General features: G+C 63.9%; 2 protein-coding genes across 5 annotated transcripts in view; both read left to right on the top strand.

The window, feature by feature from the left end:
• The window catches only part of Sbno2 (strawberry notch homolog 2), a 49,421-nt gene that overhangs the window by 16,148 nt on the left and 5,908 nt on the right, over positions 1-27,365 (top strand). For 3 of the 4 annotated variants that reach the window (XR_007105793.1, XM_047531249.1, XM_047531250.1), the window contains exons 3-20: positions 2,363-2,442; positions 3,581-3,692; positions 15,457-15,618; positions 17,671-17,754; positions 17,989-18,088; positions 18,253-18,407; positions 18,511-18,644; positions 18,711-18,801; positions 18,911-19,054; positions 19,944-20,061; positions 20,576-20,681; positions 20,868-21,021; positions 21,569-21,745; positions 22,100-22,197; positions 22,786-22,865; positions 23,889-24,080; positions 24,419-24,588; positions 24,983-25,114. Coding sequence is in view for 3 of the 4 variants with exons in the window: in XM_047531249.1 (XP_047387205.1) it covers positions 2,363-2,442; positions 3,581-3,692; positions 15,457-15,618; positions 17,671-17,754; positions 17,989-18,088; positions 18,253-18,407; positions 18,511-18,644; positions 18,711-18,801; positions 18,911-19,054; positions 19,944-20,061; positions 20,576-20,681; positions 20,868-21,021; positions 21,569-21,745; positions 22,100-22,197; positions 22,786-22,865; positions 23,889-24,080; positions 24,419-24,588; positions 24,983-25,114 (2,289 nt within the window). In the remaining variant the exon portion in view is untranslated. Of the gene's footprint in view, positions 1-2,362; positions 2,443-3,580; positions 3,693-11,487; positions 11,674-15,456; positions 15,619-17,670; positions 17,755-17,988; positions 18,089-18,252; positions 18,408-18,510; positions 18,645-18,710; positions 18,802-18,910; positions 19,055-19,943; positions 20,062-20,575; positions 20,682-20,867; positions 21,022-21,568; positions 21,746-22,099; positions 22,198-22,785; positions 22,866-23,888; positions 24,081-24,418; positions 24,589-24,982; positions 25,115-27,365 lie in introns of those variants that run through there. The other variant, XM_047531251.1, reaches the window with a different exon arrangement.
• LOC124968623 (uncharacterized) lies at positions 11,714-14,531 on the top strand. Its single transcript, XM_047531252.1, has 2 exons — positions 11,714-13,652; positions 13,767-14,531. The coding sequence occupies exons 1-2, from the start codon at positions 12,782-12,784 to the stop codon at positions 13,832-13,834; spliced, it is 939 nt and encodes a 312-aa protein (XP_047387208.1). The 5' UTR covers positions 11,714-12,781; the 3' UTR covers positions 13,835-14,531.

The following is a 27,365-nucleotide window of genomic DNA, read 5'->3' as shown; positions in this document are numbered from 1 at the left end:
GCGTTATCCACCCTTCAGTAAGACCTCAGTTGCTTCCTTCTGCCGGGCCAAGACTGGTGCTTGTCCATCCAGAGCCAGCATGACACAGATGGGGCTCTGGACGTTGTTCCAGAGGGCACAGGAGGTGGGGAAGGCTGGGTGGGAAGATGCAGCCAGAACAAGCCAGCCATGGTTCCCGCAGAGCCCAGGGCGTGGGGCAGAGGTGCATGCACCAGGGGTTCCCCAGACCCGCTCTGGAAAGGCTGCAGAGGCACGGAACCCCGTTGCCCTGCCCAGCTGGGCCCCATCCCACCCTGGTGTGGTGGAATGTGGAGTAGCAGGCGGCGTAAAGACCCCTTGCACGTCACCTGGTGAGGGGCAGGCTCCTTAAGACGGGAGGCGCAGCCAGCATCCTGCGCTGCAGCTGGGGCGAGGCACATGGTGCCCAGCTCTTCTCTGTCTTCCCCTCCTGAGGAAGCTGTCCAGCACGCCTGCCCCACCTCCCTCGGCCGCTGGGCAGTCACCGCCGCTGACATGGCCTCCCAGTGACTCCTCATCTGCACAGTTCATCTTTGCTTGATTATCTCCCAGTCGCTGGGCCTTTGGGGAGAGGCTAGTTTCCTCTGCTATAAATAGTGCTGCTGTATTTTCTGCCCCCTTGTGGATTACTCGGGGGTGGGGGGCGTGTTTCCAAAACAGGATTCCTGGGTCGGAACGGGAGAGCTGGCTCTGTGCAGACCATGTCCCCTTTACTGACGCAGACTGGGACTGTCTGGGCAGCTGTCAGGGCTCAGAAATGCATCTGGGCAGAGCGGGGTGGGGATACCGTCCCTGGTGCGAGGTGTGGGTGGGACCCCGCCTGCCCCAGCCCCCTGGAAAGGAGGCTCCCTGGTATTCTCCAGGCCGGGGCTGCTGCAGGGTATCTGGGGACACTCTATAGGCCACGCTGGGGATCTGGCCTGCCCTTCCTTCTTCAGAGAAAGTTAGACTGGCAGAAAATCCCTAGGCAAACTCTTAATTGGCAGGCAACTGCCCGTCTCTGGGCCAGTCACACCCCAGGGCCTGCTCTGAAGACGGAGCCACCCTTGGTTAGCAGTGGAAAGTCCCAAGGAGAGCTCCAGTTGGCCAGCCATGCTGAGCCACCCTGTGAGGCAGGACTAGGGAGTCCCTGATTGGCAGTCCTGCCAGAGCCCCAGGGTAGGGGACGGGCTGGGTGGACCAGCTATGACTGTCATCAGGCCCCCAGGTCAAGGCCTAGAGCCTGTCCTGCCTGGGAGCCCTCTGGTCTTGGAGCCCCTCCAGGGCAGCCCCAGGTCCAGCCTGGGCACAGGTGGAGCGTGCTAGGAGAGCCGGAGGACCCTCAGTCTCGCCTCAGTCTCTCGCCTCTGCTTACACACCCAACGTTTTACTCCAGTTCCTCTCAGAGGCCACAGGGTGTGGAGTCAGGTCTGCTCTGGAATGTCCTGCCTTCGGGAGGCCGGGCTGGTCTGGGGTTGGCCTTCCCTCTCCAGAAGGTTGAGGCCACTAGGCCTGGGCTGCAGGCAGATGTGGGGTGGCCAGCAGACCCCACCTGGTGGTGGTGGGCCCTGCCTCCTTCCGTTGTGGTCTTGTGAGGAGGGTGAGTGTTGGAGCTAGAAGCCCGCGAGCCACGCTGCTGTGCTTCTCTGCTCTTCGCTGTGCGTTCTGCTAAGCATACCCTGCAGCCCGTGGAACCCTGGAAGCCCGGGGGTCTGCACGCTGGCAGGCCCCAGGAGGTTGGGGCTGGGCTAGCGTGTGCGCAAAGCCAGTAAAGGCGGCTGGGTGCCAGCCAGCACTCTGGTACAAAGCTGAGTGGACACGGCTGGGCCTGGGGAGGGCTTCCTTGCCAGGAGTGGCGAGCAACGCTCTGGGTCGAGTAGCTGGCATGACCGCCAGGACAAGCAAGAGGTGCCCAGCCAGTGGCCTCAGAGACCAGGGGCTTCCCTGACCACCAGTCAAGAGAGGCCAGGGCCCCTACTGAATGGTCTCCTTATTTCAGGGAAGCGTCCATGGCCCCACACCTTGGGGAAGGGCCTCAGTGTCCCACACGAGGTCCCACTTGCACCTTGGAGGTGGGGCTGAGCCGTGTGCTTTCTAGTCACACTCTCTACCACTGGGTCACTCCACAGTCCCCCACCGCTCCTCAGAATGGGGCCTCCAGCCAGGTCACCAGGCCTCAGCACACCAGGGCCTGGACCTGTGGGGAAGCTCCCCGGGCAGGCATTGCCAGGCTGTGATGCCTGGGCGCCCAGCAGGGAAGCCCTGGTTCCACCTCCTGCTCTGACCCTGGCCGCAGCTGTGGCAGGGTGGGGCTGGGGGCTGGCCTCCCTCCCGCCTGTGCCTGATTCCACTCTCGCTGTTCCAGAATCCCCTCCTGCACTGTCCCTGCCCCTGGTGGAACAGCTTCCCACAGGCACCGTATCCAGCCTTCTCCAGCGAGAGCCAGTAAGTGTCTGAGACCTGGTCCTCACCTGCCTTTCCTCGGGCTGCACGGGTTGCTGAGGCTCTGTTAAAATCAGAGCTCGCGGCCCTGGCCAGCTCTGTCCCTGGGCTGGGCCTGCATGCACAGGGGCTGTGAGGTGCTCTCTTCCTGAACTCTGTGCTGTGACCAGCTGGGGTCCGTGTTAGGAAGACCTAGCCAGGGGAGTGGGCACGAGGAGAGCTGTGGGACCTGGCAGGGCTCCTGTGCAGGAGCTGGTGAGGAGCTGGGGGTGAACAGGGCCAGGACAGAGCCGACCCCTTTCCCCAGCAGGCAGCAGCGGGACTGGGTTTTGAAGTATCAGTAGGAGTTTGCCAGGGAAGTAGACCTGGCAGCATGAACAGCGAGAGCTTTGTGGGAATTCTAGAATATTTTGAGTGAGCCAAGCAGTGGCACATGCCTGTCATCCCAGCAGCTTGGGAGACTAAGGCAGGAGAATATTCGGTTTGAAGCCAGTCTCAGCAAAAGTGCTGAGACCCTAAGCAACTTAGTGAGACTCTGCTTCAAAAAGGGCCAGGATGTGGCTCAGTGGTTAAGTGCCCCTGGGTTTAATCCCCAGTGCCAAAATAATAATTCCGTAGTGACTGTTCCGAGCAGGGCGGGGGGAATGTATTCCAAAAGCATAGAAAGGGAAGGTGAGCCTTTTCATGTTAGTTTTGCAAACCTTACAGGGGTGAGAGACAGAGACCCTGGGAACAAAGGGAGCCTGGAGGCATTGCCCTTTGTCCTCCCCGTCCCCAGGTCCACACAGCCCACCTGAGGCTGGCAGCCGTGGGGCAGCCATGTCGGGCCCACCCCTGCTGCTCCTCAGTTTGGGGTGTTGGGAGGAAGGTGCCCTGGGTCTCGGGGTCGCGCCTTCGTCTGCCCCGTCCTGGTGGGAGTTGGGCATGGGGGCAGGCGGGAGCTTCCAGGGGGCTCTCTCCCATCTACCTGCTGCCTGCAGGGCGACCGTTCTCGGGAGTGGGGCTGGGGCAGCAGCTCTGGGTGTGGCTGCCTCCAGTGAGCCGCGCACCGTGCCCAGCTCTGGGCCGGGGAGAGGAGGGACGCCCGTGCGGGGCCAGCCTCCCTCTCACCCCGTGGTCACCGGCTCGTCTCTCCTTCCAGTCAGTTCACGAGCTCCACCTCCCTCCTCGGCAGCCAGCCCTGCTCGGACACCAGCTACCCCCCTGTGGCCACCACCCCCAGCTTCCTGCCAAAGAGCAGTGACTTGCCTCAGGTAAGAGCCACAAGCTCGTCACGGCTGCTGTCCCAGCGCATCTCACAGGCGGCACTGTGACCACAGGCCCCCCCAGGGACCCGTGAACTTGGCATGGCTTGGGGTCCCTGGGCTGGTCAGGTGCTGAGGGCCGCGGGAGGTGTGGCTTGTTTTCTGGGAGCAACCTTGGCTGCCTTGGGCAGGAGCGTGCCCTGCCTGGCCCCGGCCGCCTCACCTTTGGGGCTGTGCACTGGTGTGCTGGGAGGACCGTTTCCATCGTGGGGAGCTGGCCGGGGAGGGTGGGGCCACCCAGCAGATTGCTGTGGTCACCACCAGTCCATCCCCACAGAGGTGGCCCTTCGTGGCCACCTCACACTGGACTCACTCCCCAGGTAGTCCTCTGCGTGCTCTGACTTGCAGCAGCCACCCAGGAAACCAGCCCCCCAGGCAAGAGCAGAGAGAACTCTGCCCACCTGCCTGCCCCTGAGCCGCACCTCACTGCCCAGGCAGCAGCCTGGGGGCCTAGCAGGCCGGGCGACCCCACCGGGAGCCCCCGCCATCCAGCGCTGAGGCTGTGAGCCAGCCTGGGCTTGCAGGGCAGGGCCAAGGGTATCAGCGCTGCTGGGATTGGAGACCGTGAGGCCCGCCGTCTGCCTAGCGCTGGGGAGGCTGGGGCAGGATTGCCAGTTCCAGGCCAGCCGGGCAACTTAGCGAGACCCTGTCTGCACTTAAGAAATGGAAAGGGCTGATGGCTCAGTGGTTGGAGCTACTTGTCTGGCGTGGGTGAGACCCCGGGGTGTCACTGGTACCACACACTCAGAAGGAGCCAGCTGCGTCCTGGGGTCCCTTGGCCTGCCATGTAGGAACTGAGGCAGTGTTAGCCTTCATCTGTCTCTGTCTCTGGATCTCTATTTCCCTCTCTCTGTCTCTGTCTCTTCATCTCTTTCTCTTTCTTTCTCTCCTTGTTTGTCTCTCCATCTCTCCCCCCTCTGTCTGTCTCTCCGTCTGTCCATCTCTCCCCCTCCCTCTCTGTTTCTGTCTCACCGTCTCTCTTTTTTCACCCTATTTCCGCCATCTCTCTCCCTCTCTCTGTCTCTGTCTCTCCATCTCTCTCCTTCTGTCTGTCTCCCCATCTCTCCTCATCTCTGTCTGACTCTCTGTCTCCCTCTCCCTGTCTCTGTCTCCTTCTGTCTTCTCATGTCTGTCTCTCTGTCTCTCTGTCTCCATCTCCCATCTCTCCCCATCTCTGTCTCCCTCTCTCTGTCTCCCATCTCTCCTGTTTCTCTGTCTCTCCCCCGTCTCTGTCTCCCTCTCTGTCTCCCCATCTGTCTGTCTCTCTTTGTCTCCCATCTCTCCCCACCTCTCTCTCTCTCCCTCTCTGTCTTCCTCTCTCTGTCTCCCATCTCTCTCCATCTCTCTCCATCTCTCTCCATCTGTCTCCCTGTCTCCCTATCTCTATCTGTCTCCCATCTCTCCCCATCTCTGTCTCTCTCCCTCTCTCTGTCTCCCTCTCTTTGTCTCGCTTCTCTCTCTCTCTGTCTCCCATCTCTCCCCATCTCTCTCTGCCTCTCTCCCAGCCCTGCCCAGAGTGCAGGAGCCTTGGGTGGCCATGCCCGCCCTCTGTCCTGGCCCGTGGTCTGGCAGGTGGACGGGTGCTGCCCTCGGGTGGTCCTGGGCCCTAAGCACCCACTGCACACGTGGCCTGAGAGCTCTGCTGGAGCCACTGCCCTTGGCCGGGGCAGGTTGGACCCAGCCACACCTTCCTGGTCGGACGCCTGCTGCCTGCCAGCCTGTCCCCTCCCCTCAACCCGCCAGCCTCAACCAGCAACACCCCTGCTACTGGCAGCACAGGGGTGATTGGCACAGACGGCCCTCATCCCTGGGCAGAGGGGCTCTGAGGGGGACCAGGGGAGACGCTGAGCTGGGGACACCCAGGTCACCACAGGTTCCTGTGAGGAGGCAGGAGGGCCAGAGCGGAGAGCCTGGAAGAGGCTGCGCTGCTTGGGTTCGGGAGCTGGAGGAGGGGCCGTGGACTCTGCCTGGGCTTCGGGAGGGCCAGCTCGCACACCGGGGTGCTCTGCTATGGCAGCAAGAAGAAACGGGCACATCCCGGAAGCCTCCACGCAGCCAGTGACAAGCCGTGCGTGCTCCCCAAGTGGTTCCTGCTGTCAGGCAAGCCGGAAGGCGCTGGGGTGGAGGCTCGGAGCAGGGCTGGTCCAGGGAGCCCGCACCAGGCCTGGCTTACCGGCTGCGAGCCCTGGGTTCAGGAGAGGAAGATGTGCCTTGGGACTCCTGGCCGGTGGGGAGAAAGCCCTGCCCTGTCCGTCCCCAGGGCTGCTTAGTCTGGGCTCCGGCCTCCCTGCCCAGATCCTGCAGAGCTGCCCGCTGGGTCCAGTAGGAGGACGCTGCAGACGCAGGAAGGGCTCTCAGAGCTGGGCTCGGGCACACCGAGCCTCTCCCTGTGTTGGACAGGCTTCCCGACCACCTGCACTGTGAGGTGTTTTAGATTTATGGAAACATTGCAGAGACTGAGTCCCTGGGCACCCCCACCGGCTTCCCCATGTGAGATGACCTCAGGGCCATGTCACCCTGGCCAGCACTGGGAACTGGATGCCACTGGCCCCGTGGACATCCTGCGAGCCCCTGCCTGCTGATTTGGATGTCCTGGGGCTGCGGCTGCTTGCCTCACGAGGAGCTAGAGGTTCTGCCGCTGGGCAGGAGTCCTGCAGCTGTGGCGGGAGGTCCAGTCCGGAGGCCCTGTGCAGATGTCTCTGATGCGAGGACCGACCTTGACATGTGGTGGGGTTGTCTGTGGGCTCCTCCGCGTCCAGCTCCTGCTCTCGCTTAGGAGGGTGCGCACGGGCGACCCCATGGATGCTCTGTTCCTCCTGGGGGCAGCGTGGGCCTCCACACTGTGGGAGCCTGCTGTTGACCCGCAGTGCAGGGTAGCTGGGTGGCTGGCCTCCGCCTGCTTCGTCAGTTGGAATCCTGTAGGGACAGGTGACCCTTCTCCCCTGCTGTTTATTTTCTAATCATTTCTTTCGTCCGGAGGCTCATGGGTGTTTGTGCAATGCATGGGTCACGCAGGTGGTGTGGGGACTGAGGTGTGGCCCGGCTGTGCTGCAGGGCCCTCAGACCCTCAGGGTGTGTCCTGAGGGCCGCAGCCCCCAGCCCCCACCCCAGCCCCCTCCTTCCCAGCTGCTCAGGATGCCCAGGCACACTACTCGTCAGCCCCAACCCTGGACCACCTACCCTTTTGATGAGGGGCCCCTCCCCCCACTCAGTCATCTGTCCCCAGGTTGGCAAGGAGCCACCAGGCTTGGACGTCCCCGGGCGCCCAGGGGCTGCCTCGGGCTAAGGAGTGTTGGAGTACTGGACTTGGGACTTTGCATCCGTCGTTTTTAAGATTGAGAAGATTCGTAGAATGGAAGAGGCACGGCTTCAAAGTGCACAGCCCTGTGGTTCTTAACAAGTCACCTACGTGCCCGTCACGGTTCTAGAACACTGTCGGCTGGGGCCCAGCAGCGTTCCAAGTGCACATGGCCGCGGGGTCCGCCCGCCTGCGCGCGGTGCTGGGAGCGCGCTTGAGCGGCTTCTGCCGGCAGCCCGGACTGCTGCTGCAGGCCTCTTCCCGGCTCCCGTGCGTGTGGGTGGAGCTGGCCGGCGCTGCTGGCCGTGGACGTACTGTCAGCGACAGGGTCTCTCTGGTGGACGTTCCTGACGAGGCTGAGGTGGATCGGGGCGCACGAGGACACGCGTGCTGGGGTCAGGGCCGGGTCGAGCTGGCGCACAGAGGCTCGGGTCCCCAAGCCCTTCTCCCTCCACCTTCGGACTGCTCCGGCCCCGTGCTGCGTGGCTCTGTCCAGGTTCACCGGGCACCTCCTCGGTTCCTCCTCACCCCGCATTCCCCAGGCCGTCCTCGGCTCTGCCCTGCCTAGAAGTCCCTGAGGGTCCTGGCTGCAGGGCATGGTTGCTGTCCCCATTGCCCATCCCTGACCGTCACCCTGCAGCTCCAGGATTGGGTACTGTTGGGACCCCTCCTCCCAAAGCCACCTGGACCCCCACTCTCAGCTGCTGTGCTCCCCTCCCCCATACTGCCCCCGTCCCTCCGTCTGTGGGGATGCTTCCCAGTAGTTGCCAGCAGGCTGGACAGGCACCCAGGGTCCCCTCCACACGCACAGCTATTGGGGGGCGTCTGTCCAGTAACAGGCTCTGCCCGCCAGCCTGGGGGCTGCTGGGAAGCGGGATGAGCTCACACCCAGGAGAGCGCAGTGTGAGCTGCCCGGCCCCCACGCGGCATGCAGGCCTCTGCACCGGCCGGCCGCTCCGCAAATGGCTTTCAGCAGGGTCAGAGGTCTGGCCCACCCACACCCAGCTCCCCAGTTACCGGCAGTGGACAGAGAGAGGGAGAAACAGGGAGAGGGGTTCCTTCTTACAGGAAGCCCTTTGGTTCCCTGGCCAGCCAGGTTGAGAAGACCCACCGCTGCCCCATGACCTGTGTTGGAGGAGGGAGCCCTGAGAAACCAGGACACCCAGGAGCTGGGGGCTGGGAAGACCACCCCACAAGCAGATCTTCAGGGAGTGGGACCCCGCAGAAGCCGTGGGCCAGGGTAGTGGCTGCAGACCCAGGCACATAGTGCTGAGGCCGGGCCTGCTGCAGGCCTCTGGGCCCCGCGGGACCATGCAGACAGAGCAGAGCTTGGGGCGGGTGGCGGGCATCCCGGGGTGGTCCCCAGGGCCTCGCAGTCCTGGAGGCCAGTCTGGGATCCAGGTCTGTGCAGGGCCGTGCTCCCTCCAGAGTCCTTCCTGCCTCCTCCAGCTGCTGGGAGCACTAGGTGTCCCTTGGCTTTGGCCACCCAGCTGCAGCCTGTCGTCACTAGACCGCCTCCTCCGTGTCTGTGTCCCCACATCTTGTGAGGACACCTGTCCTCAGATGAGGGTCCACCCTAACCCGCGTGACCTCATCTTCATGGGTCACTTCTGTACAGACCCCAGTTCCAAATGAGGCCCAGGTCCCGGGGGTCAGAATTGAAGGTATCACTTTGGGAGATGCTGTCCCTACTCAACAGGAGCATCGTGGTGACAAGGAGCCAGAGGGCTGCTCCCAGGCATCTGAAGTGATGCCCCGGCAGCCCTCTCTGACCTGCAGCCTCCCAACTCCAGGGACAGAGCAGCCCCTGCTCACTCTCCTGCTGCGACCTGGGAGCAGGCTTTTCTGAGGGCCCGGCCGGCAGGCACAGCGAGGGCCACCAAACTCTCCCAGGGCACCAGGGAGGGCAGGAGGTGAGGAGGAAGCCCAGGGCCTGACGGGTCGGGGCGGCCCAGGCCTGGGTCCACATGACCTAAGGGTCAGTCTGGTGAGGGCCCCATGGCTCATGGACACAGCCAGACAGGGACAGAGCCCACCCATCCAGGTGCCAGCTGGACACGCCCTCAGGCCCACCCTGTCACTTGGTCGTCATGCCTCCCTCCCCGTGTCCAGCCAGGCCCAGTGTCCCTGGCACCAGCCAGCTTTTGTCCCAGCTGCAGTCTGCACCCCCAGCCTCCTGGGGCATGCTCACCTGTCCCCAGCAAGCACAGAGCTCTGGTGCCAGTTGGGTTCCATTCCTGGTGTTGGGACCAGTGGACCCCAAGGCAGCTGAGGCCCCATCCTCAACACTAAGCCCAGCCCCGGGGACAGGTGTTTGCAGTTCACACTGCCACACCTTCCTCAGTAAGTCAGGGGACGGTGTGGGGGCGAGCGTGAGCAGGGCGCTGGGGTGGAGTGGGTGATGGTTCCCCAGGCAGGAGACCCCCTCTAGCTGCCCCCCGGGGAAAGGCCCTCACCTCCCCTGATGCACTGTGAGTTTCTGGAGACAGGCACAGAGGCTGGGGTCAGTTAGGGGCTCTGTGGGCATCTCACAGCATTCATGCCAGTCAGACTGATTTTACAGTCTGTGTGTACTTTGTGTGTCTTTTTAGTTTTCTACTAATCCTTTTAAAAATGAGACAAAATTCACTTAACTGCTGGGTGTGGTGGCCATATCTGTGATCCCAACCACTGAGGAGGCTGAGGCAGGAGGATCACAAGTTTGAGACCAACCTGGTCAACTTAATGAGACCCTGTCATAAAATAAAAAATAAAAAGGGTTAGGAGTGTAGCTCGGTGGTAAAGCGCCCTGGGTTCACTCCCCAGTATTGGGGGCGGGGTTCACAATAAGTTCATCGAGTTTCGCAGCTACCATGTCTGTCTAGTTCCACATATTCCGCCAGCCCCCGAGGCAGCCTGTCCCATGAGCAGTACCCATACCCCCACCCTGCACCGCGGGTCCTGGTCATGTCTCTGAGCTCCCGCCATCGGCACTCTGGTCCTGTGCGTCCAGCTCTCGCTGAGCACGAGGTCCTCAGGTCCACCCCCGCTGCAGCTGTCACCTCACTCCCACCGGGCTGAGGATGTCAGGTGGCTGGGCCGGGCTGTGTCCATGCACGGTCACGCGGGCCGCTGTGCCTGGGCCGCAGGGTGCTATGTGCCTGCCTCCCTCCTCATGGGCTCACTCCCAGTGGCTCAGCTGCAGGTTGCGCCTCGCTTGCTGTTGATCAGCTGAGGTGCAGGAGGGTGGCCTCCCCCAGTGGCCTGCCACTCACACCCTGCCAGCTGGGCACGGTGCGTTTCCTTCCGCAAGCCCCTGGCACTGCCTGTGGTGGACTGCCTGGCTCTCGCCGTCCCGGGTGTGAAGGGGTGTCACACCCTCCCCTAGGTACAGAGGCGCCCATGTCCCGACTGGCTTGCCTGTGTGGCTGAGGGCTGGTGACCTTGGCTGTGCCGTCTGCTGCTGGCTGAGGAAGGGTCTCGGTCTAGCACTGACAGCCCCTTAGGGGCCTTGTGGGTGCTGCCTTTGGGACCTCCTGGTCCCCCTCAGACCCCGAAGGGTCCCACCAGGCCGGGCTCCCCAGGCTTCTGGGGGCACAGATTGCTTCCCCAGGGCCCCTCCACCTTACAGAGGAGGGTGCAGTCTGGCCGCAGGCGTGTGGGGAGTCCACCCTGCTCCAGCTGCTGAAGTCCACGAAAGGCCCCTCACTGCCCCGTCCCTCTGGCCCCGGGTCTCTCCAGCACTCCGCAACTCCTGGGGGCCTCGGGAATGCCCACCCGGTCCTCCGTCCAGGTGCCTGCTATGATACCCTGCTGCCTTACAGTCTGTGGGCCAGGGCCCCGCTGGGCAGGCAGAGGGGGTGCTCCTCTGTTCTGAGTTCTGCGGGCCCAGCCAACGTGTCCTGCTTCAAGTTAGCCCTCTACCACAGCCAGTCCTTCCTCGGCCACCACCCATCCTGCAGGCTGTGCCCACCTGGCTGTCGTGAGCAGCGGCCCTGTGCCTGTCCTGGCGTGGCCTCTAGCTTGCCCCTCGGGAGCTGCCCTCCAGTGTGGGCGGGGCTGTCGTGAGGAGCTGGGCACCGAGAGCCTGGTCGGCAGGCCATGGGGTGCGGCGGGCAGGGCCTCAGTTCCCAGGGACCTTGCCTCCCAGGCGCTGTTGTGAGGCCCCAGGGAGCAGGCAGAACAGAGCCCAGCCCCTCACCACGGGGGAAACCGAGGCCTGTGCCCACCTCGCTTTTGCCTCACCCTGGTGCCCCAGAGGAGCCTGGCTTGGCTGGCAGGGTGCGCCCGGCCCGGGCCCTGCGTTGTTGACAGCCTGTCTGTGGCTAGATTACGCCCCGTACAGTAATCCTCCTCGCTCTGCCAGTAATTGCCCTGACTTACCGGGCAGGCATCATTTCCTGAAAGTCAGCCCGGCCTTAGAGGAAGTAGGCGCGAGGCGTGACTAACCCGACATGCAAATGCAGCCGGCCTGAGGCAGCGCCGTCCTCCGCCCCCGTCGGCCTGGGACGGACCCAGTGCAGGCTGCCGTCTCGGTCATGAGGGAGGCTCCTGGGTGGCTCCTCAGGGGGACCTGTCCAGCGGCCGGCACAGCCTCGCGCCCCAGCCATGTCCCAGCTGCGCTTCTGCCTGCAGTTTGCAGCTCTCAACGAGGTAACTCACCCTGCTCCTTGGGGCAGGCGGCCGGGGCCCAGGCAGGGGCCTGGAGGGCGAGACCCCAGGGGTAGGACGCCCGGCTTGCGGCAGGCTGTCCCTGCTCTCCTGTTCAGCAGCAGGCGTGGCTCCGAGAGGGTTTTCTGGGACGGCTCTGGGACTCTGGCAGGCCAGGCCAGAACGAGGAGGAAGGGGTCCCCAGAGTGAGCGCCGAGCTGGCAGGGCATGAGGGACTTGTGGGCCAGGGTGGGTACAGTTTGAGATTGGCTGTGCTTGACGGGGTAGCGCCAGGCGCCCCTGAGGCTCCCCGTGAATCTGGCAGGGGTGAGGCACGCCTGTGTCTGGGGTCATTTCTGGGCTCAGCTTCCTGGGCCAGGAGGGGGTGTGTCTACTGATCTGCATGTCCCCTCTGCAGCCTGGGAGACCCAGGCCAGGGCCGGCCTGCTGCCGCCCCACCCAGGGCTCCCTGAAAAGCTGCAGAGACCGTGACCCTAGCAGGTAGCCCCAGACCCCCGCGCTTTTGGGTGTGGCTCCCGAGGGGAGGACGGGGCTCAGGTCAGGGATGAGCTGGGAGGAACACACGGTGGGCGGGCACTTGGGAAGTCAGGGGAGCAGCAGGGCAGGGCGGCTGGGACCAGGCTGCCTGCCATCGTGGGTTCAGCAGGGAGCACCCCGGACACATGGGTGTGGGTGCCTATGGAGAGGGTCTCTTGTCCCCACTCACCCCTCACCCGTGGGGCCGGGCAGCGAGTGAAGTCTGGAGGGACCCCTGGGCCCATCTCTCTCCAGCCTTGAGAAGCGAGGGAGCCCAGTGTCTGGTGGGTGTCCTGCGAGGGCATGGCTGGAGGTCGTGTCCAGGGGCAGGGGAGCTGGCGTGGGCTCTGGGTTATGGAGTTCCATACCCCACACGCCGTGGTGACAGTCTGCCCTCGTCACAACAGTGACCCCACAAACACACTGTTGACGACCAGAGCCCACACTGCACCCAGGTTCTCCTGCCCCCCTTAGTGCCCTTCACCTGCCCGGGGCCCCCGGGACCCTGGTGACCCTCGTCAGCACAGCCCTCGGGGCTCCAGGGCATGCCCCTCACTGGGCTCCCTGCGCTCTGATGCCTCCACCGGGCCGAGAGCTCTGCCCTGTGTCCTGCAGACCCTCGTCGGGCTGGGCACGACCACCCCTCCCCAGCCCTGAAGCAGGCTGCATGATGGCAGCTCGCAGCCCCACCAGCAAGCCTGAGGCAGGCCACACTCGGGGACGTGGCTGGGAGCACCTCCTCTGGACCACACCCCACCTAGCACCGACCCCTAGTGGGGCGGGTCCTGCCTCCATCCCCACCCTAGGCCCACCACAGTTCCAGAGTGGGGGCCAGGGCAAGCGTCATGGCCTCGTCTCCTCCACCTGGACTCAGGCCAACATGCCCAGGGATGGGACCATCCCAAAGATCTGGGACAAGCAGAGGGTTCCCTGGGTCAGGGCAGGCTGGACCTGCCGCCGCCAGGTGGCCCCGCAGGAGCAGCCAGTTCCCGAGACGGGGTCTTTGTGGCTTGCTGAGTTTCTGGGTACCCAGCCAGGTGCCCGTGGAGCAGTGGACATGTCCCTCTCCACGCTCATCACTGTCCTTGGGCTCTGGGGCTTCTCACGCCTTCCAGCGCCCCAACCCCAGCTCCTAAGGGCAGGCAGCACTGAGGTCCTGCAAACGCTACCTACCTCCTTGCCAGCTCTGGGTTCTCCTCCAGGGACTTTCCTGCCAGTGTTGGGGGGATCTGTGCCAAGGGTCTTGGATCTCCCCTCAGCCCCACCTCCTGCCCAGAGGGTTCAGCTGGGCCTGGAGGAGGAGCGGGGTGTGCAGAGCCCCTGGCCATCAGCTTGGCCAAGGCTGTGGTCATCAGGACTTGCTCCTCACTGTGGGAGGCAGCCTTGTGGCCCAGAGCAAGCAGCTGCCTCCTGCTTCACAGGCACGACCAGGGACCCTGGGGCAGGTGAGAGAAGGTCAACCCTAGTCCCTCAAACGGGGCCCGGGGACCCAGGGCCCAGCATGGTGGTGGCTGCGGTGGCCCTTTGCTAACAGGACTCAGATGTGTATGTCCTGTTAGCTTGTCCAGCTGTCCTCAGGAGGCCACTGGGTAGAACCTGGCCTGAGCTCCACCACAGAGATGAGTAGGCCTGACCTGTGGCAACTGGGGGCCAACGGGCACGCCTCGAGGAAGCCACCGTCGCCTGCGTCCCGCCCCACGTCCACCTTCAGGAGTGGGGATCTGACCGTCAGGCACGTCGCAGTGGGACCAGCAGGCGTGGCCCTCGGCAGGCCCCAGTGCTGGGGGTGCTGGCACCAAGGTCTCTCCATCCTCCCAACTTCTGCCCATGGACGGGTGCCAGGAGTGCGGCCCCAGAGCACAGGCTTCTTCACAAAGGCCCCAGACCTTCCCTGCACCCGAGGGGCCTGCCCTCCCGCGGCCTGCCGTCGGGGCTGGGGCCAGGGCCTGTTAGGGGTACCCAGTGGCTCTGGGGCTCCCTGGCAGCCCCCTGGCGCCCGGCACTGCTGAAGAAGTGCTTCTGGCTCAGGGCAAGGCGGCCGTCGCGGCGCCTCTGGGCCTGAAGGGGCTCGGAAGCCGGCAGACGCACACCTCCTGGGTCCAGGCTCTCGGGGCCTTGTCTGCAGAACAGGGAGGGGCAATGTGGGCACCCCTGCCCCGGGGGTCCCTGTGCCTGGGCACCGGGGGTGGCAGGTGGTGGTGCGGATGAAGAGGGCGCTGATCGCGACCAGGCTGCAGTGAGAGACTGCGGCGGCCCCCACCATTGCTGCCCTCCTCGTGAAAGAGGTCGGAAACGGTAGTGTCACTTCAGTGCGGCAGACCCAGCCGCAGGTGACCCCACCTCCACATCAAGGGGCAGTGCCGTCCTCCAGGGTCCCCTCGGCCCCTCCTCACCCTGCCAGCCTTTTAATTGATTTTGAGACAAGTTCTTTCCAAGTTGCCCAGGCTGGCCGGAGCTTACCATCCTGCTGCCTCAGCTTCCCAAGTCGCTTCTGTGAGATGTGACGCATACGATGTGATTTACTCATTTAAAGGGCACTGTTCAGCGGTTTTATTGTGTTCATAATTATGCAACCATGAGTTCTAGAACATTCCATCACCCCAATAGGAAACTCTGGACCCCCGTCACTGGTCACACACTGGCCTGTGTCTGGCTCTCGCTGAGCACGAGGTCCTCAGGTCCGTCCACGCTGCAGCTGACACCTCAGCTGAGCACCTGTCCTCAGGTCCGTCCACACTGCAGCTGACACCTCAGCTGAGCACGGGTCCTCAGGTCCGTCCACGCTGCAGCTGACACCTCAGCTGAGCACGGGTCCTCAGGTCCGTCCACGCTGCAGCTGACACCTCAGCTGAACACCTGTCCTCAGGTCCGTCCACACTGCAGCTGACACCTCAGCTGAGCACGGGTCCTCAGGTCCGTCCACGCTGCAGCTGACACCTCAGCTGAGCACGGGTCCTCAGGTCCGTCCACGCTGCAGCTGACACCTCAGCTGAGCACGGGTCCTCAGGTCCGTCCACGCTGCAGCTGACACCTCAGCTGAGCACGGGTCCTCAGGTCCGTCCACGCTGCAGCTGACACCTCAGCTGAACACCTGTCCTCAGGTCCATCCACACTGCAGCTGACACCTCAGCTGAGCACGGGTCCTCAGGTCCATCCACGCTGCAGCTGACCCCTCAGCCCTGCTGGTGGCTGTGACGCTCTGCCGTGAGGGCAGTCTGCTTGCTGCATGTCCATCCGCCTGTCTTCCAGGACGCGTCGTACCTCGAGGACCTCTCCAACGCCTCCATCTTCTCCTCCTCCATCGACTCCCTGTCAGATATCGCAGACACGCCTGACTTCCTGCCAGCGGACAGCCTCAGCCAGGTGCCCACCATCTGGGACGTGAGCACTGCCTCCTCCGCCCACAACAAGGTCAGTACCCTGGACCCTGCCAGGGCCGCACCAGACAGGAGCCCCTCACGCACATCCCTGCGGCCCAGGGCCACGCGTTCTGGGCAGCCTCTCTTCTGCTGTCCCAGGAGAAGGCTCGCACAGAAGCGAAGAGGGGTTTTGGATGGTAATTCTCAGCCCAGGGGACCCTGGTGCCGTCCAGAGACGCGTGGGGGTCGTGCGTGGCTGGTGGTGTGGTGGAGTAGAGGTCGGGGACTGCTCAGCACCCTGCAGTGCCCAGGATACCCGACCCAGAGAACTCTCCAGCCCCTAATTTCAGTGGTGCCAAAAGGACACCCGTCCAGGCCTCTTAGGTATTTGGCAAGAAGAAGCTTCTAGGCTTTGGGAGGACAAGTGAGGAATGCGTCCGGGGGGCCTGAGGTGGGGGTCTCTGGACACCAGCCCCTCCTCTGGATGGTGACAGGCTGGGGCCAGCAGGGGGACAGGAGGCTCGGAGTACCTGGCACTGACCCCACCTCTGCAACCACGCAGGGCCACTCAGGCCTGTCGCCCCTTGGGATCGGTGCCCGGGAGGCACTGCCCATCCCCAGGGGCTTGGCTGGCCTTCAGTGGACGGCAGAGTACCGTCGAGCTGCCCCGGGCAGGCAGAAGTGTGACTCGGCCCTCCAGGACCGTGCAGGGCTGTCTGGGCTGAGTGGAGACTCGCACCTCTGCGGGCTCCACTCACGTTCGCTCTAGAAATCTCTGACCTGCCATCCCAGCCACTCGGGAACCCGAGGCAGGACCCTGTCTCAAAATAAAGGGTTGGGGCTGTGACTTCGTTGTAAAGCACTTGCCTCACTTGTGTGAATCACTGGGTTTGACCTTCAGCTCCACATATAAGTAAATAAAAATTACAGGTCCATCAACAACTAAAAATTTTTTTTTTAATTAAAGTAAATGAATAAAGTAGAGTGAACAGGGTGGGCCGTGGCTGTGGCTCAGTGGTAGAGCGCTTGCCTAGCAGTGTGAGACCCTGAGCTCCATCCTCAGCGCCGCAAAAATGTAAAGCATCTGCTCATACTCCTCGCCTGTGGAAAACAAGGCTGCGCGTTGGAGCCCTGGGCGGACCCAGGGCCCTGTCCCCGCAGGAGCCTCAGGCCTGGCAGCTCAGGTGAAGCCCACCGGGCCCCAGGACGCCAGTCTGCTGGGGGCAGCACTAGCAGGCACTCTCCTGTCCACTCACTTGGTGCTTGGCAGGGGCTCGTGCTGTGTCCTAAATCTCTGTTTTTAAGAGCAAGGGTGTTTTAAAATCTCGCGGCCCCTGGTCAGGGTCCTGCTGTCTGCTGTCTCCTGGCTGTCCTAGGCCCACCGAGCACAGTGACAGTCCCACTGCTTGCCAAGGGTGGGCAGGTCAGGAGAGGGCCCTCTCCCACCCATCCACAAGCTCTGGTCAGTTCTTAGGCCCCAGCTTGGCCATGAGTGACACATAGTCAATCCAGAGGCCAGGCCTGGCTGCCAGCCCAGAGTCAGTGCCCCATGGCCAGCTTTGCCTGCCCTGCTCTCTGTCCACCAGGGTGCAAGTAAGGCAGTTTACCTCTCCAAAGTGGACCATGGTCTGGTCTGGACATTCTTTCACTCTGGCCACTGCACAATGGAGCATTCCAACCTGTTCACCCACACGAAACCCCCTGCACCCCTCAGCCACCAGACACCATGTTAAATGACCTCCTACACAGTCGCCACCAGCCCAGGATCACAGTGACCTTGCCCTGGGGGCCCAGCCTGCACACCGTGCAGCCCCTTGACTTTGGTCCCATCTTCTCCCTGGAAGGGAGCCCGCACCCCAGGGCTCCCTGTGCTCCTGTGGGCCTGTGCACCACCATGGGTCTGGCTCCGGACCCTGCCCAGCCTGCCATCTGTCCCACCAGCTCCTGCCAGGTCAGGGGCTGGGGCTGTGTCCATCACAATTAGTGAGTACCTCTCCCAGGCAGCAGGAGGAGGCAGAGCACTGGTCTGGAAGGCTCCCTGGGCCATGCTGGTCAAGGCCCAGCCCATCAGAGGCCTCGGCTAACACCCTGCTGTCCCCTCCAGCTGTTCCTGCACAGCGGGCCCTTTTCAGGCCTGGAGGACCCTGTGCCCCCGCTCCCCAGCACTCCGCTCCTCGTCAGCTACCAGGTGAGCCAGCAGGCCGCGCTCCCTCCCTTCCCCTCCCCAGGTCTCAGGCACCTCCAGCAGTGAGTGCCCCACTTCACAGACGAGGAAAGAGGCCCAGGTGAGGTGCCACCTGGGGGTAAGGTAGGGCCAGGCCCACAGGTCACTGTGCTGGCTGTGGGAAGCCAGCTGCTGTCCTGGGGGAGGTAGACCAGACCTGGTGGCACGGGGTCCTTGGACTCTCATCTGTACCTGCAGTCACAGAGCCAGCCCGAGGAAGAGGACGAAGTGGACGAGGAAGAGGAGGCCGAAGAGCTGGGTCACGCAGAGACCTATGCCGACTACGTGCCGTCCAAATGTGAGTGGCCTTTGTTTAGGGCAGGACGCACAGACACCCTCCGCCCCGGGCAAGGGCCAGAGTGCTCCCTGAGTGCCTTGGCCTCGGGATTGGTGAGGCCTTCCTGTTCCCAGCCCACCCGCCAACCACTGAGGCCCGAGCCTGACTGCCCCCTGCCCCTCCAGCCAAGCTTGGGAAGCAGCACCCAGACCGTGTCGTGGAGACCAGCACACTGTCCAGCGTCCCTCCACCAGACATCACCTACACCCTGGCGCTGCCCACCTCAGACAGCGGGGCCCTGTCTGCCCTGCAGCTGGAGGCCATCACCTACGCCTGCCAGGTGACTCCGCTGACCTCGCCCGCCAGGCCCCCGCCGCCAGGAAGCCAGGGGAGGGGCAGGCCAGGAGGGAAGCCCAGGCCCTAACCGCCACATCTTGCTGCAGCAACACGAGGTCCTGCTGCCCAGTGGGCAGCGCGCGGGATTCCTCATCGGAGACGGTGCTGGCGTGGGCAAGGGCCGGACAGTGGCTGGCATCATCGTGGAGAACTACCTGCGTGGCAGGAAGAAGGCCCTGTGGTGAGCACCTGCCCCAAGGGGGTGGGCGGGGCTGGAGTGACCCCCTGACCCAGCTGCTGCCCCCAGGTTCAGTGTCTCCAACGACCTCAAGTACGACGCGGAGCGGGACCTGCGGGACATCGAGGCTCCGGGCATCGCGGTGCACGCGCTGAGCAAGGTGCCTGCGGGGGGCAGCCCGGGAGGCGGCCGGGCAGTGCCTGCCCCTGTGTCAGGGGACTCCGGGGCCAGGAGAGCTGCAGGCGTCCTCACGGCCACACCCCTTGCAGATCAAGTACGGCGACCACACAGCCTCGGAGGGCGTCCTCTTCGCCACCTACTCCGCCCTGATTGGGGAGAGCCAGGCTGGCGGGCAGCACCGCACGCGGCTGCGGCAGATCCTCCAGTGGTGCGGGGAGGCCTTCGAGGGCGTGGTATCCTGCAGGCGCGAGGGCCCGGGAGGCCGCCTCCAGACCCTACCTGGACTTGCCCAGCAGGAGCGGGATCCCCCGTTCACCCTGGCCCCGCCCTGTCTGCCCCACACTGGCCAGCCAAACCGGGACCCAGGACCCCATCTTGGTGTGTGCGATGGCACCGGAGGTGATGGTGGCCCGGTGCAGCCACGGGAGGCAGGTGGTGCAGAGCCTCTGCCCCCGGAGACAAGGCCAGGTGCCAGGGCACCCCGTGGGGGCTTGGCCTTGCAGGAGTTGCCAGGGGTCAGGGATGCAGGCACGCAGGGCCACCTGTGGTAGGCAAAGCCCAGGTCAGGGCTTCTCTTGCCTTATTTCATGTCAATACTGGTGTTGAACCCACAGGGTTTTACCACTGAGATGTGTCCTCGGCGCCCTTTTTGAGTCTATTATTATTATCATTATCTTCACCATCATCATCATCATCATTATTTTGAGACACGGAGCCTGATGTGGTGCCACTTCTGTCAACCCAGTGACTAGGGAGGCCGAGGCAGGAGGATCACAAGTTCAAGGCCAGCCTTGGCAACTAAATGAAACCCTGTCTCAAATTCAAATTTAAAAAAAATTAAAAATTTTTTAAAAACCTCTGGAAGTAGCTCAAGGGTTAAGCACCCCTGAGTTCAAACCCTGGTACAAAAAGAGCAAAAGAACTGACCCCAGGAGGCCGGGGCTGAGCAGCCGGCCATCCCCCTGGGGCAGCGGTGCCCTGCTGGTGCTGGGCCCTCCCTGTGCCCGTCTGCACTTCAGCCCCCTTGAGTGCTGTGGCCCAGCAGTCGACAGACAGCTCGAGGGCACTCGACCCGCTGCCCACAAGCCTTCCGGAACGCTCCTTGACCCTCACCCACCCCAGATTGTGTTTGACGAGTGCCACAAGGCCAAGAACGCCAGCTCCACCAAGATGGGCAAGGCCGTGCTGGACCTGCAGAGCAAGCTGCCCCTGGCCAGGGTGGTCTACGCCAGCGCCACAGGTGGGTGTGGGCCACAGGCCCAGGGCCGCAGCCTGCGGGCTGGCGGGGTCCCACGGTGATGTTCGGCACTGTCTGCCTCCACGCTGCCAGCTGCTCCCCAGGCCCCAGGCCACGCCCAGCCTCTCAAGGCCTGGGCGAAGACTGGCACTGTCCCCAGGCCAGCCTCCCCTCTGCCAGCTGGCTCTGTCCAGTCCAGCAGGTGCCCTGGTCTGGAGGTGCTGAGAGCTTCAGGTCCCTTCACCCGGCCTTCGGTCGCCCCGTGGTCTGGAGGCTGCCGAGCCCCTCAGGTCCCTTCACCCGGCCTTCGGTCACCCCGTGGTCTGGAGGCTGCCGAGCCCCTCAGGTCCCTTCACCCGGCCTTCGGTCACCCCGTGGTCTGGAGGCTGCCGAGCCCCTCAGGTCCCTTCACCCGGCCTTCGGTCACCCCGGGCTGTGCCTGAGCCCCGCACCCCACTGGCTTCAGAGCCGCCGCCTCCGGGACGTCCAGTGGCGCTGACCGCGCCCCACCCCACAGGTGCCTCTGAGCCGCGGAACATGATCTACATGAGCCGCCTGGGCATCTGGGGCGAAGGCACGCCCTTCCGGACCTTCGAGGAGTTCCTGCACGCCATCGAGAAGAGGTGCGCCCGCCCCGCCCTGGGGAGGCAGGTCTCGCCAGGCCCGGCCAGGCCCGGTCAGGCCCGGGTCCCCCGCTGCGGGGCGGCTGCAGCCTGCCCTGCACCTGGCTTTCTCGCCCCAGTGCCAGCCCTCCCAGAGCCGCTCGTCCTCTGGTGCCACCATGCTTAGGAGACCGTGCCTCTTGCCAGGGGTGTGGGTGCCATGGAGATCGTGGCCATGGACATGAAGGTCAGCGGCATGTACATCGCGCGCCAGCTCAGCTTCTCCGGAGTCACCTTCCGCATCGAGGAGATCCCGCTGTCCCCAGCCTTCGAGCGGGTGTACAACCGTGCAGCCCTGCTGGTGAGCCCGGGCCCCTTCTGTGTCCCCGGAACTCCACGTGGCTCGGGGCCCAGCGTCCTCATCCTGATCCCCAGCTGGGCGTTTTGCGTGGCTGTGATACAAGGGCATCAGCTGGACCCCCTGCCCTCCTCCTGAGGTTCAGGAGCACTTCGTTCAGGTGGTGGCCAGTGCTGGTGGCTACGTTTGGCCTGGGTACAAACCCTTGACCCTGCTCTGCCTGTGCCAGGTGATTTCTTTAGGCCAGACTGACCCAGGGTCCTTCCCACTGTGGATGTGGGGTGAGGTCATCCTCTGGTGGCATCCTGGGCTCTGCAGGCCGTCCCAGGCCCGGAACCCCCAGATGTCCCCAGAGGTGTCCAGGTGTCCCCTGGGACTGGGGTGTCAGGAGTGGACTGGGGATGGCCTGGGAGGCAGGCCCTACAGCTGCACCGCCCTCCCCTCCGCTCTGTCGCTCGCTGGTGTCCGGCTTGTGTGTGCTCTGCAGTGTGGCAGCCCCGTGCCCTGCCCTTGGGGCCTGGCTCAGGAGGGTCCTGTCCTGTCCTTGCAGTGGGCCGAGGCCCTGGGCGTGTTCCAGCAGGCGGCCGACTGGGTGGGCCTGGAGTCGCGCAAGTCCCTGTGGGGCCAGTTCTGGTCAGCCCACCAGCGCTTCTTCAAGTACCTGTGCGTGGCCGCCAAGGTGGGGCGGCTAGTGGAGCTGGCCCGCGAGGAGCTGGCCCAAGACAAGGTGCGCAGGCCCACCACAGCCCCGGCCACTCACTCCTGCCCTGGACGCTGGACCTCCCAAGAGGCTGCTTCTTGGAGTGTGGCCACGGAGGGGGTCAGACACTAGTCCATCTCGGTCACCAGGCCCAAGGGCAGGAGGGGTCAGAAATATGCTGCCGAGACAGACGGGTTGGGTGGGTCTGCAGCATGGGGACATCTAGGCTGTGACCATGTGGTGGGCAAGCTGGGCAGTCCTGAGATGGGAAGCTGGCTGATCCCTTGCCCATTACTGCCCCTGGGGAGACTCCTGGCCTCAGCAGAAAAGGGTGGGAACGGCAGTCTCCCGGAGCCCAGCTCAGAGCTACTGTCCCTGCAGTGTGTGGTCATCGGACTACAGTCCACAGGCGAGGCGCGGACCCGAGAGGTGCTGGACGAGAACGAGGGGCACCTGGACTGCTTTGTGTCTGCTGCTGAGTGAGTGGTGGGCAGGTGGGACAGAGCTGGTGCTGGCTGGGCGCCCTGGGGCTCCTGTGGCTGGCCTGGCCCTCTGGTTCCTGTCCGCTGAGGACGGGGTCTGGAAGCTGTATCGAGGCCACAGTGCTGACCTCGGCGGCCTTAAGTCAGGCTCAAGGTCAGGGTCACGCACGGTGGTCCCCAGCTGCACGGGGTGCAGAGGTCGTGGGTTCCTGGGTCTGGCAGGGCTTAGGCGCCTAGCGCTCCCTCGGTGGGCCCTTCTGCAGAACTCCACGGTGCCCAGGACTGGCTCTCGAGGACCCCCAGCCCGTCTCCCTTCCTGGGTCAGGACTGCCCAGGCCCTGCAGAGGGTCTTCACCCCTCTGCTGGCTCCGCAGCAGCTCCCTCAGCCCAGGCTCCAGCCGCCCTCCACCCGTGGAGGTCCCTACCCTGTCCCAGCTGCCCGCAGCGAGGACACCACCCCGGGCTCAGGCCCCTGCCCGTACCGTGCTCGCCATCCCTGCGCGTGTCTGGGCCCTCCACCTGGGGCCAGGCCCGGCAGCGCTGCGCGAGGGCTGCGGCAGGAGCCAGCGCTTTCTCTCCTTGCAGAGGCGTCTTCCTGTCACTCATCCAGAAGCACTTCCCCTCGACCCGGAGGAAGCGGGACAGAGGCGCAGGCAAGAGGAGACGTAAGCGCCCGGCTTCAGGCCTCTGCCCCGCACGCCTGCTTCTGCCCTCCCACGCACCCCGCTCCAGAGCCAGCTGGCTGCTCTCCTGACTCAGCCCTGCCCTGCATCAGATGGGCAGGGCTCCAGCCCCAGGGGGCTCCAGGACTGCCCCAGTGGGCAGGGTGGGCCCCTGTCACACAGGGGCCTTTAGGAGGGTCTCCCGGGGCACTGACACAGGCTGGGCCAGCACAGGTTCCCAGAGGAGCCCCAGTGGGCACAGCCCCACCGTGAGGTGTGCAGCCCAGGCCCAAAGACCACTCCCCAACTGTCCCACCACCTGCACTGGTTCCGCCAGGGCAGCGTGGCTGTCCCCACACCAGCCAGTTGTCACGGCCTTCAGGCTGCACACAAGTGAGCCCGGATGTGCTGGCTGCGTAGGCCAGGCTGGGGCCACTGTCAGCATGTGGGGTGTGGCCATCGCCCTCCAGTGCACCATGGGAGCCAGGCCAGGAGGAGCCTGGTGACTCGCCCTGGCCACAGCTAGGCGTGAAGGCAGCGCTGGGCCTGCACAGACTCTTGCCCTGAAGCCCCCTCCCCAGCCCACCCCCTTCCACTCACCAGGCCTTCACGGTGGTCAGCCATGGGCAGCAGCAGCACATACAGCCCCTGTACTGCCGTCCCCTTGAGGGGGCTCTGGACGTACCCTCTGACCAACGCACGGGCCAGTGTTGCCTGGAAGCCCAGAGCTGCCCCGTGGGAAGCATAGGCTAGGTGCCCTCTGTCCCCATGCCCTGGCCCAGCAACAGGGGACGCGGGTTTCCGAGAAGGAAAACAGCCGAGCCCTGAGCTTCGGCCAGGGTGGTCTTCATTCCAGCGGGAGCAGGGGCTCCAGCGGGAGCAGGGCAGTGCGCTGGGCAGACGGGCCTCCCCAGAGAGCCCCTCCTGGCTGGGCACCCGCGGCACCCTGCACTCGCCACCCCAGCTCTGCCTGCCCTTCCTGTCCCGCTGCCTGGTGGCTGCATGACCCCAGCTCCTGTCCTGCAGGGCGGCCACGGGGCCGCGGGGTCAAGGTGCCCCGACTGGCACTGGAGGGGACTGGTGTGATCCGCATCAGCGATGACAGCAGCACCGAGTCGGAGGCCGGCCTGGACAGCGACTTCAACTCCTCCCCAGAGTCCCTGGTAGACGACGACGTGGTCATCGTGGACACCACTGGGCTCCCCACAGATGACCGAGGTGGGCGCCCACCCTGGTCCTGCTCCATCCCAGACTCCGGTGGTGGATGTAGCCTCCTGACGGGGAAGCTGAGGCTCAAGAGGCCGGGGCAGGGCCACGTGGCCTGTCAGAAGGGGAGACGGCTCCGTCATGCAATTTGGGGCCAGAGGGAGGTCAGGTCTGGTGCCCCAGCTGGTCTCGGGGACAGCAGGCCCAGGAAAGCGGCTCCCAGGGTGCCCACGGTCTGCGTCACCCACCATCCCTCAGGCTGGCCAGGACCCCTGACTGCCCCTTATCCTGGTCCTGAGGGGCTTTATGGTGTGTGGGGCTAAGTCCCACCCGGACCCTCTGCCCTGCAGGCCCCATGTGTCCCCAGCAGAGGGACCTGCATGGTCCTGGTGTCCTGGAACGGGTAGAGCGCTTGAAGCAGGGCCTCCTCGCCAAGGTGCGAGCACTGGGCCGGGAGCTGCCGGTCAACACCCTGGACGAGCTCATCGACCAGCTTGGGGGTCCTGAGCGAGTGGCAGAGGTGAGCAAAGCTGTGGTCGGCCCAGCTCTGGGTGGCTCTGGCAGCCCCTGTGGTCACCCTGGGCCACTGCCAGACCCCAGAACAGGAGCAGGGCCTGGGCACAGGAGGTGGGGCTGCTCCCTTCCTTCAGCCCTGGCCTGGCCTGGCTTGGCTCACCGCCCCCGTCCCACGCTCACCTGCTGTCCCTCAGCTGTGCACCACCAGGTAGTTAGAACAGTAAGTCTTCAGATATGTTGAAAGGCCCATGGGCCAGCCCAGGCTTCGTCAGAGTCCCCACCATCCACACAGCCGGGAACCCCGGGTCCCCAGTGGGGACTGGGCAGTAGGCCCACAGGGCCCATCCCGGGTGTATGCCACTGATAGCCTATCCCTGGGCTCCATGCCTCCGCCACAGATGACCGGCAGGAAAGGCCGTGTTGTGTCCAGGCCTGATGGGACGGTGGCCTTCGAGTCGCGGGCAGAGCAGGGCCTGTCCATCGACCATGTGAACCTCAGGGAGAAGCAGCGCTTCATGAGTGGTGAGAAGGTGCGCTGTGGGGCCGCAGGGTGGGGGGCTGACGCGGCTGGTGCGGCAGACACCGCTCTCTGCAGGTGTCCTGTACAGCGTGAGTGCACTCCTGTGCAGGTGTGTGTGTGTGTGTGTGTGTGTGTGTGCGCGCGCGCGCACTCCCATGCCCATGCAGGTGTGTGTGTGTGCGCACTCCTGTGCCTGTGCAGGTGTGTGTGTGTGTGTGTGTGTGTGTACTCCCATGCCCATGCAGGTGTGTGTGAGTGCACTCCTGTGCAGGTGTGTGTGTGTGTGTGTGTGAGTGTGTGTGTGTGCACTCCCATGCCCATGCAGGTGTGTGTGTGTGTGCGCACTCCTGTGCCTGTGCAGGTGTGTGTGTGTGTGTGTGTGCGCACTCCCATGCCCATGCAGGTGTGTGTGAGTGCACTCCTGTGCAGGTGTGTGTGTGTGTGTGTGTGCGCACGCGCACTCCCATGCCCATGCAGGTGTGTGTGAGTGCACTCCTGTGCAGGTGTGTGTGTGTGTGCGCGCACTCCCATGCCCATGCAGGTGTGTGTGTGTGCACTCCTGTCTCCTCCTGTGTGTGTGTGCACTCCTGTCTCCTCCTGTGTGTGTGTGCACTCCTGTCTCCTCCTGTGTGTGTGTGTGTGCACTCCAGTCTCCTCCTGTGTGTGTGTGTGTGCACTCCAGTCTCCTCCTGTGTGTGTGTGTGCACTCCTGTCTCCTCCTGTGTGTGTGTGTGCACTCCTGTCTCCTCCTGTGTGTGTGTGCACTCCTGTCCTCCTGTATGTGCACTCCTCTCTCCTCCTGTGTGTGTGTGTGCACTCCTGTCTCCTCCTGTGTGTGTGTGTGCACTCCTGTCTCCTCTTGTGTGTGTGCACGCACTCCTGTCTCCTCCTGTGTGTGTGTGTGTGTGCACTCCTGTCTCCTCCTGTGTGTGTGTGCACTCCTGTCTCCTCCTGTGTGTGTGTGCACTCCTGTCTCCTCCTGTGTGTGTGTGCACTCCTGTCTCCTCCTGTGTGTGTGTGTGCACTCCTGTCTCCTCCTGTGTGTGTGTGCACTCCTGTCTCCTCCTGTGTGTGTGTGTGTGCACTCCTGTCTCCTCCTGTGTGTGTGTGCACTCCTGTCTCCTCCTGTGTGTGTGTGCACTCCTGTCTCCTCCTGTGTGTGTGTGCACTCCTGTCTCCTCCTGTGTGTGTGTGCACTCCTGTCTCCTCCTGTGTGTGTGCACTCCTGTCTCCTCCTGTGTGTGTGTGTGCACTCCTGTCTCCTCTTGTGTGTGTGCACGCACTCTTGTCTCCTCCTGTGTGTGTGTGTGTGTGTGTGCACTCCTGTCTCCTCCTGTGTGTGTGTGCACTCCTGTCTCCTGTGTGTGTGTGTGCACTCCTGTCTCCTCCTGTGTGTGTGTGCACTCCTGTCTCCTCCTGTGTGTGTGTGTGCACTCCTGTCTCCTCCTGTGTGTGTGTGCACTCCTGTCTCCTCCTGTGTGTGTGCACTCCTCTCCTCCTGTGTGTGTGCACTCCTGTCTCCTCCTGTGTGTGTGTGTGCACTCCTCTCTCCTCCTGTGTGTGTGTGCACTCCTGTCTCCGCCTGTGTGTGTGTGTGTGCACTCCCATGCCCATGCAGGTGTGTGTGAGTGCACTCCTGTGCAGGTGTGTGTGTGTGTGTGTGTGCGCGCGCGCACTCCCATGCCCATGCAGGTGTGTGTGAGTGCACTCCTGTGCAGGTGTGTGTGTGTGTGTGTGTGTGTGTGCACTCCCATGCCCATGCAGGTGTGTGTGTGTGTGCACACTCCTGTGCCTATGCAGATGTGTGTGTGTGTGCGCACTCCCATGCCCATGCAGGTGTGTGTGTGCACTCCTGTCTCCTCCTGTGTGTGTGTGCACTCCTGTCTCCTCCTGTGTGTGTGTGCACTCCTGTCTCCTCCTGTGTGTGTGTGCACTCCTGTCTCCTCCTGTGTGTGTGTGCACTCTTGTCTCCTCCTGTGTGTGTGTGTGCACTCCTGTCTCCTCCTGTGTGTGTGTGCACTCCTGTCTCCTCCTGTGTGTGTGTGTGCACTCCTCTCTCCTCCTGTGTGTGTGTGAACTCCTGTCTCCTCCTGCGTGTGTGTGTGTGTGCACTCCTGTCTCCTCCTGTGTGTGTGTGTGTGTGCACTCCTGTCTCCTCCTATGTGTGTGTGCACTCCTGTCTCCTCCTGTGTGTGTGTGCACTCCTGTCTCCTCTCCTCCTGTGTGTGTGTGCACTCCTGTCTCCTCCTGTGTGTGTGTGC

This window comes from Sciurus carolinensis, chromosome 17 (assembly GCF_902686445.1).
Source record: "Sciurus carolinensis chromosome 17, mSciCar1.2, whole genome shotgun sequence".
NCBI classification, from domain to species: domain Eukaryota; kingdom Metazoa; phylum Chordata; class Mammalia; order Rodentia; family Sciuridae; genus Sciurus; species Sciurus carolinensis.
The sequence above is the reverse complement of the archived record's forward strand: the minus strand, read 5'-3'. Positions and strand labels throughout refer to the sequence as shown.